The sequence below is a fragment of the Pollicipes pollicipes genome, unplaced genomic scaffold, assembly GCF_011947565.3.
Source record: "Pollicipes pollicipes isolate AB1234 unplaced genomic scaffold, Ppol_2.1 Scaffold_7231;HRSCAF=8579_pilon_pilon_pilon, whole genome shotgun sequence".
Classification (NCBI taxonomy): domain Eukaryota; kingdom Metazoa; phylum Arthropoda; class Thecostraca; order Pollicipedomorpha; family Pollicipedidae; genus Pollicipes; species Pollicipes pollicipes.
Window position 1 is genome coordinate 42886810 of NW_023597034.1, and position 8953 is coordinate 42895762.

Below are 8953 nucleotides of genomic sequence, written 5' to 3' on the forward strand. Positions count from 1 at the left end.
CCGTTCTCGCTGCTTCTCATAGCGGACTGGTGTGGTGTCTCTTTTCGTCCTTGGGTTACCTGCTCAGATGCGTCTTTCCCGTTTCCAGTTACTTGCGCAGTGTGACGCACACTAGTACCCTTCTCTACATCACTGTCAGATGAGACAGACTCGGCGTCTTTCAGACTGTGCTGCGCCTTGGCCGCCTCCTGCGCCCTGCGTAGTTGCTCTCCTCGGCGACTGTTCGGCATGGGGAACGGCTTGAACGTCGAAAGGAGTTCTTCGGACCCCGCCTTACACGTTTCGACCCGGGTCAGGCTGTCGCCGATGCCCGCCGGCGAGATATAGTGGACCGGACAGTCCGTCACCAGCCGGCTCTCAGCCAGCCCCATGCGCATGTACTTGGGGCAGGAGCAGGAGGCCACGCGCCGTGGCGGCGACCGGGACCGCAGCCGGCCGGGGCTGGCTCGCCTCAGCCGCCACTGCCGGTGCTGAGCGGGCCCGCGCGCCGCCGGTGGTGTCCTGGCTGACCGTCTCTGCTGCCGCTCGGCGCCGCACGAGCTTGCGTCCGACGCCACCTCGCCGCCCGAGCAGATCTCGCCGTCCTCCAACGCCTCCTGTTGGGGCGCCGCGGCGGCCGGGGCGCGTCCGGCGTCGTCAGCGTGCGGCCGTTCGCCCGGGCAGCCGACCGCCGGCTCCGGGACGCACTGGCTGGCACTCAGCTCGGCCTCCGGTCTAGCCGCTGGCAGGGCGCTTCCTTGATTGATGCAGAAGGGATTCAGGGGAAGAACCTCTGCTTGAAACGGGGCGACTGCCCGCAGATTCTCTCCCATGCCCGTGATGAGCTCACACTTGACAGCTTGCGAAGAGATCTTCGTCCAGTCGCATTTCTTTCGGAACCACCGCTTCATCGCCTTTGGGGTGTCATTGAGCTTTCTACGCCGCACACACAAAGCGTAGGCTGCGGACGCCCTCTCCATCGCAACAGCCGCCACACTGGTCACCAGGTCGGAGGGAAGAGCATGCAAAAACTCTTCTCCAAAAGCATCTGTTGAAAAAACAAAACGCGTTACTCTCCGTCACACAGTGGTACTTACAGGTCGCACTTGACACAGCGGATGAGACATGCAACACATTTAGTGATCCCATTCAAGAGAGATGTGCCTCCAACTCCACCGTACAATGCACTGCCAGTTTGCAATGCAGTAAACTTTACAACCCATGCAAGCTTCCACTTCGGCTGACCCGAACCGACGAGCGAATTAGTATTGGCGCCCCAGCTGGTCGAACCCTTGCCCCCATCCCAAACACAAACAACTCAACACGACCGGAAACGAAACACGTCAAGAGGCACGCGCGCATATGTGAGACACGCTATCGACGGAGTGAGCGAGGGAAATGGCTTGGTAAAATGACCACAACTAGTACCGTACCTTGAATGATCTTCTTTCTACCTTCATCAAAATTGAGCTTGGTCCATTCTGTCATGGGTCGGGTGAGCGTGGCTGGGGGGTCGGAGACAAGATGCTGGCGCTGGCGCTGTCCCGGCTTCATCGCATCCGCCGGTGTCGCGCCGTCGGCATCGGCGCCGTCTTCAGCGCCGCCGCCGCCACGTGGCCAGCCTCGGCCTGCGCTCGTCTCCCCGCCAGTTGCGCTGTCTTCAGCGGCGGCGACAGGCACAGCGTGACCGGCGCCGGCCGGACACGCAGCGCCCCCTGTGGGACACCCCTGAGGCGGGGGCTCGCCTTCCGCCGTACCCATCTCAGCGTCGCCTCGGTCCGCCGGGCGCGTGGCACCGGCGTCGCTGACGGCGCCCGGTGCGGCGTCGGCCGGCTCCGGAATGCAGTCGCGCCGCGGCGGCGACGCCGGGCCGCTGTCGGCCGCCGGGCTGCTCACGACGTTGTACACGGCGGCCAGTATCCCGGCCACGGCGAGCACGCACATGCCGACGAACCCGGACCTGAGACGGGTTCAGGCGCGCCTCCGCCAGGTCGACGCCCTCGCGCACGCCGTCCAGTACGGTGCGAGCCGTGCTGAGGCCCTCCACGGCCGGCGCCGCCTTCCACACGCTCTCCAGCAGCCGCTCGACCTCGGCCAGCTGCTGGTGCAGAGACGCGTCGCCAGAGCCGGCGGCCGGCGCGCTCCGACCGTGCGGGCAGACGTCACAATCGGCGGCGTCCGTCTGCACGGCTTGCGAGCTGAACGTCCTCGTCTCTGCACGTCGACGCGACACGTGCGGCTCCGAAGCGACACCCTCCTCGGCGACGCTCCCCGTCGCGGCGGTCATCGAGGCCCCGGCCGGCTCCGGCTCCGGCCCCGGCTGCAGGGCGGCGGCGACCTGGCCGCGCGTCCCGTCAGCAGACACACGGGGCCTCAGGTAAGACCTCGAGGTCTGATCAATCTCCATGGCCTCTGCCTCCACCATCGACGCTTGTGAGTCGGACCGCGGCTGCGGCGCGCTCCCCGGCGGCTCGGTCGCGCCGACCGACGGCAGCCGTCCGCCCGGCGGGGCCGACTCCCCTGACACTGGCCCCGGCCCGTCGACCGCCTCCATGTCGTCACTCGAGATAGGGCTGTACGCCAGCGGCATCGGCGGCACGTCGTCGCCGCTCGATATCGAGCTGCAGTCGTCCGGGCAGACGCGCGGCCGGTCCGCCGCCGCAGACTGCGCGCCACTGACGAGAACGGCAGCCGCCGGGCCACCAGCGCCGACAGCTTCCACGCAGCCCGAGCTGACGCCATCTGCACATATCGTCTGCAAGGGAGTCATAGTTGGCACGTGGGAGCTGGCTAGTTTATGGGCGGTGTCTGGCATATGCCAGTCCGCTGGCGTTCCCTTGGCAGCTGGCGCATAGCTGACGTCTGTGGCGCCGGAGCTGGCTGTCATGCCATCTCCGGGCGACGCGTCGACATTTGGCAGCCAGCGAGTGGTGGTGAGCTGTGCCGCCACGTCCCCAGCAGTCATCGTCAGAGGGGCAGCGCAGGCCACCTCAGCAGCACTCCCACCTTCAAGCGCCGCCTCGCCGACGGCTCCATGAGCTCCCTCGTTGTCGGCGTCGGGGACATCCTTCGGTAGCTGCTCAGCCGAGTACGAGTCTGGCGCTCCCTCCAGCCCCCAGAGCAAAGTCCTGCGTCCCTCCGGAACCGCACCCGGGGGCTGCCACACGCGTGCATCGATCCCAGGCGGACGCTCTCCGTAGTCTATGGCCTTCTCCTTCGCAGCAACTCTGGCCGTGGGAAGCTCCTTGAGATCTGCGAACTTCCCCTCGTGAATATCCCTGTTTATGCCTTCCAGCAGCTCATCAAACCTCGCTTGGCTTTCATCTGGGGTGTCGCTGAAGGAATCGGCACTCTCCCACTCCTCATCCACCGCCGGTCGCAGGCCACAACTGCTCGCTGACTTTACAGATGCAGTGACAGGTCCCGGGATGGGCTGTTCCCCATCCATCACAGAGTGCTGAACCGGGCCGCTCTTTTCAGCTGGAGGCATACCAGCCTTTTCTGCTAGAGGCATGCCAACCTTTTCCATTGGAAACTTACCAGCCTTCTCTAATGGAGGCACACTAGAGGCCTTCATCAGCTCATGCTTGCTTAAGTCATCTCTGCGTGACAGAGAACCATCTGCTGCCCGCGGTGGGACAGCAAGCGCCTGCACTGAGATCTCACTATGCGCACTGGGTAACTCAGGTTCAAAAGGTCCAGTGCTGGAACCCAGCACACTCTTAGTACGGCTGCTCTGGCGTACGGCCGACTTCTCCCCTTTCGTGTGCCGCTCCATTCCGGTGGTATGCTCTGCTCGCGATGGCTTCGCTTGCTCGTGCCTTGAGGAAGACTTGGAAGACTCCGGCTCCGGCTCCGGCTCCGGCTCCGGCACCGGCCCCGCCGCCGACCGGTCCCCCGGTAGGTCGGGCTGGAGGCGCTCGGTTGCCATCGGCCGCCGGTGGTCGGTACCGGCCGGCACGGCGAACAGGCTGACGAAGCCCGGCTGCGGCGCCGTCCGGTTCCCGTTTTTGTCGGCCTCTTGCGCTCGCAGCCAGCTGTCTACCTTGGCGACGTGGTCGGGCGGCTCGTGTGGCGCACGCTGCTGCCAGTGCCCTCGCCGCGCGTCCGGGAACACCAGCGTGTCCATCGAGTCCTCGGAGTCCGAGTCGTCCTCCATCGTCCTGCAGGCGGGCAGCGGGCTCAGTCGAACGGCCACAGAGCGCTCAGGGCGGCGGCGCGTGCGGCCTGGCCTGCAGCCACGAGGGACAGATGGCAGCACGTCTAAGGGATACACATCAGACCAGCAAATCACGATGTCCTCACAATTAATACGAAACACCGTGTTTGCAGTCCAGCAGCCTTCCTATAACAGAAAAAGCACTACAAAACACGGCTGCGATAGAGAGCGCTGCGCCGCGGGCCGGGGATCGCCAGGGGTCGGCAGCAGGCAGCGTGACTGCGGCACCACAGGATGGCGTGCTCAACATAGCCATCCATTGAGTTTCGGATCGGCACACCGTCACTCAGCCCAACGAGTCCGTGGACATAAACTGTAGAACAGCACAAGTTTTCCGATAACGCGGCGTCCCAGGAGCAGCCACATTATTCACAAGGATTAATAAATGTCACGCACGACGGACGTGGGCCCGCAGCATACAACCAAAACTGCCGTGCACTCGGCACAGCTAATGACATATGCCGGAGCCCAGTGATGCGGCGTGCGCGCAGCGGCGCTGGCGTCCACGCAGCGACGCCGGCGTCGATGCGTCAGGTCGAGGCGCGGGTGCACCTGTGCGACTCATAAGTCTGGCATCTGTTTCAGGGCTGGTGATCTTGGTGCTGCTTCGGCCGACCAGACCGGTTTTGGGTCTGCTCAGTGACAGGGCACCAGCATGCTCACCTCAGCCATCAATGGCCCCTGTCCCACGTCACAGACCATGGCCTGTCCAGTTTGACCTAACCATGATGCCAGACACTCTAATGCAGGAGGCTGGAGGGCCTACATTTGTCTAGAATGAACATGACACTTTTCTGGATGAAGAACACACTGCTACAAATGAGCATCATGTAGGTCTAGACCACACTTGTTGTGGATGTCTGGACTAAGTGCCACCATGGTGGATTGGAGCCAAGGCAAGCAGGCCAGCTTGGGCTATATGGGACAGCATCCCCTATGGTACTATTCATGTTCACATCCCTGTTCTAGCATTATGGTTCTTCTTGGTATCAGCAATATGGCCTATAGAATGGAGGGCTGGTTCTGACAAATGGGGGCTATGTAAATGCTGATTTTGCATCAAAAGATGAACAGCAGATCCATAACATCTGAGGTAGAAGGGGAAAACCATCAGCACCCTCATCAGATCCCAGAATCTATGACTCACAAAATGTTGTAAATCTCTAAAACACCAAACACTCTCTTGTGCTAATCAGTTGGCATACCCAAGTGATCAGTCTGCCTGCAATGAGATGATAATGGCTCAGAGCAGAACTCTTCAGCAACACCATGCTGCCATCCAGATGCAAAAAGGTCTATGCATCATTACATAGATTGTTCAAATGCATTTCTAGGATTTCATAAAACAAACATCATATGATACCATGAAAAGATAATTGGGATACATTCTGAGTAGAAGTGTTCCCACTTTTTCAGTTGGCATCACAAGACGCAGTTCTTTATGCAACACCCAGTAATACAAAGCAGTTTATTTCTGAAAAATGACGCTGAGGCCTTTTGTCTTTGGGCAGCAGCATAACATGGGGTTTCAGAGTAGGTTTATTGCAACTTGTCATGCACTTGGGCACCATGACAAAATGTCCATGAATTGTGGTTGTCTTCACATTCATGTTTTTAAACACACTCAATATTTCTTAGGAAATAATAAACAGCAAGTGAAGCTGACTGCACTCCACTCAAACCAAACCAAACCTCTTAACATGGGAAAGAGCATAGATATCAAAACCATACTCTGCACTGACCGCTATTTTCAGTCACTATGTTATGAGCCACTGTGTATTCAGCCACTATGTTATGTTACCACTATCAGCCTTGGTAATACCACCTCAGGACACATCACCATCACAGCAGGAAGCAAGACCGCCATCGACGTAAGGACCAGTGATCTAAATTTGCGTCAAGAACTACTTACGATATTCATACGGTTCTTACAGTGTCTTGCTCCCTATACCAGTCTTTACTTCCCATACTATCGCACGCTGTTTACAACACATTTCCCGCCCAAACACAGCGCACCCACGGCCAAGGGTGTCCTTGAAGTTAGCGATTTATTCAGCGATTCACTCAGCGACAAACTCCAATTTCCCGGACAAAAAGGTTCAAGGTCAGTTATGGCACGATAACATCAGATGACCTTTATTTAGCAATATCACGTGACTTTCGGGGTCAGAAGCTGGGTCACAGGACGGGGATGCCTTATCTTCACAGCATCTTCACAACAGTATCTTAACAGTATCTTCACAGCAAAGGTTCATTCGAGGGTCACTCGAGCAGTGAGTGACCGGACCGCCGCCCCCTCGCGCCACAGCGTGAGAGGCAGCGGAAGCAGGCAGAGCTGGTTGCACTGTTGCCGTCGAGGAAAGGCATATAAGACAGGAAACAAATCGTAAAATGAATTGTGTCTGAAAGGTTAAACTATTTCTGTCGGTGTAAAGAAACAAATTAAACGGAAGGAAATTATTGTAGCTGCAGTGGGTTGAGTGAAGCTGAGTTGAGTGAAATGACTAATTCCTAGTGAAACCTGATACTGCACAATAGGGTGTGCCATCGAGGAGATGAATCTCTTGGAATCAACTGAGACAAAGTTTTTTCTTGGCACACGGATTTATGATAAACTTTCAGGTCCGTCGCAACGCACCAATGCTGATATTTGTGACGCGAGAGCGGTTTTGTCCTTGATAGGCCAAGAAAGTCGTATTCGATACTAGCGCCACCTATATTACGCACTGGAATAATCCTCCAACAAGCCTCAAACTTGCCACTTTCTACACTACTGGTACCTGGTGAATTAGGTATGAAATAGACAGGATGCGTTTTAAAAGCTCCTGAGTTAATAAAGTCCGGCGGTCAAAAGGTTCATAATGGCGGCATTCAGCGTTCAAAACGTCCAGAAATCGTCCAAAACCACCGGACAGAGGAAAATCATAAAGTCCAGCGTTCATAAAGTCCAGTGTTCATAAAGTTCAGCGTGCGTGAGATCCACGGGTTGGGATACTGTCCCACTTTCTCGCAACCCTTCACCTAATCGTTAAGATATCGCCCGATAGAGGGCTACCGGAGCCGATGTCGCCCGCCTCAGCCGACGAGTGACGTTATACGGTACCGTGCTGCCCAGTTAAACCGCCGTGCATGGATGTGGGCAGCGTTTTGTTTGAGCGCACAAAGTTTGCCGCGTCAGCACGCCCTTGGCAGCAGGTGCATTAAGTAATTGAAAACTTCGATCCCTGGCTCGTGGCATCGGAAATAGCTGGTTAATCGGCAGTCGCTGCACGGTAATCGTGGAAAGCACTTGCCGGGGTGGCTGCTGTTTGGTATTGCGGGCTACGGATACAATTATCCGCGGTATCTGGTTCCGTTATTTACTGTATGTGTTGGTGATGTTTCTCGTTTTTGAAGGAATTGATGACTGATGTGTAAGGCGGACTGATCTGATGTCTGCTCCAGGTAGGCGCGCATATAGATCTCCAGCTGCTGGCACGCTAATCTATGCTGTTTGTGATTTTACTTGACTGATTCCCCTCCCTCCCCCGAATTGCAAATTCTTTCACACGCACCTGCAAATGGGACTTCTTCGGAATTGTACATGCCTTACTCTCAAAGAGAGAGGGTGGGGCTGTCTCATCAGCTGAATCCGGATTCTACTCCCTGGTGAGACACGCTCAATGGCCCAGCCCACAAACAATTCATCTCTTCAATCAGGTACGTTTTAAACGGGCGTGGTTTACCAAAATAAGTCAGTTGGCTGAGCGATGGCAATACAACGCAGAGCACCGTGATAATACGCCAACAAATTAGTTTGTCTCCGAATTTGGCTCACTTTTTCACAAATCTGCGGGTTGCAACCCAAGTTACGGCGGGGCATGAATCCCATGCAACTGAATAGGGAACCGCTCTCCTGGTTGAAAGTAGAAAAGCAAACGTTGACTGCGAAAGTATGCAGCTGCCGTTCAAACGTTACACATAACAGTGCGCAAATGCTGCGCTTAAAGGCACTGTTGATTCACCATATGGGCAGCGGAGCCGAGTGTATGTCACTGAGCTGGTTCACGATATATAAGCTGAATGAATTGGGAAAATCGTGAGCTTGTATTTGCCATCCACTTCATCAATCTTGACCCACTTTTTCCTTTTACGCTTCAGAGCCTCTTAAGTATGGAATTTGGGGTCCAGCAACACCAGTCTGGAGTTAGTCGAGACGGGTGCAGTTTGCGCCGCTGAGAGGTGATGGTGGCATGGTGGTTAGTGGTTGGGGTACTCATCTCTGGACCTTTGTATCCTGGGATGGGGTACTGGCCACACCACTACGGCATCCCACGTACCTAATGCCTGATAAATACGTTATAGAGGCGCACCGCCTCGAAAAAGCCATAGCAGCCGGTGAGACGTAAAGCCCCAATCGGAATCACAGCCCGTCCCGACAAACAAGCCGCCGCTCGCCAAATTTGCAAACAATGCCTCCGCTCAATCACTGTCTATATGTGGGAATAATAATGTGCAATCGGTTGGACACAGATCTCGGATACACACCCTAGCCCAGAGGCTGCCCAGCTCGACGGTCCGGCCCGCAGCTACTCCATCGGCAGGCCGGCGGACGAGGCAGCCCGGCCGCCAAATAAAGAGCGCATTTACGCGCGTGCCGTCCCTCGCCCGAGAACGGAACCCCGCCACACGCGCGCGAGGCCTGCGCGTGGGGCAGCCCGTCCGCGGTCGAAACACTGCCAGCTCAGTCGGGCACGCCGCCATCTTCGAATCAGG

The 8953-nt window shown here is 57.0% G+C and overlaps 1 protein-coding gene across 1 annotated transcript; it reads right to left on the reverse strand.

Annotated features, from left to right (window-relative positions):
• Positions 1–2537: 2537 nt before the first annotated feature.
• Positions 2538–6138, reverse strand: LOC119110152 (uncharacterized). The gene is made up of 3 exons (XM_037233888.1): positions 6111–6138; positions 2840–4142; positions 2538–2552 (listed from the first exon to the last, which is right to left on the reverse strand). Exons 2-3 carry the CDS (start codon positions 4136–4138, stop codon positions 2538–2540), a joined length of 1314 nt encoding a protein of 437 aa, XP_037089783.1. The 5' UTR covers positions 4139–4142; positions 6111–6138.
• Between the last annotated feature and the right edge of the window lie 2815 nt (positions 6139–8953).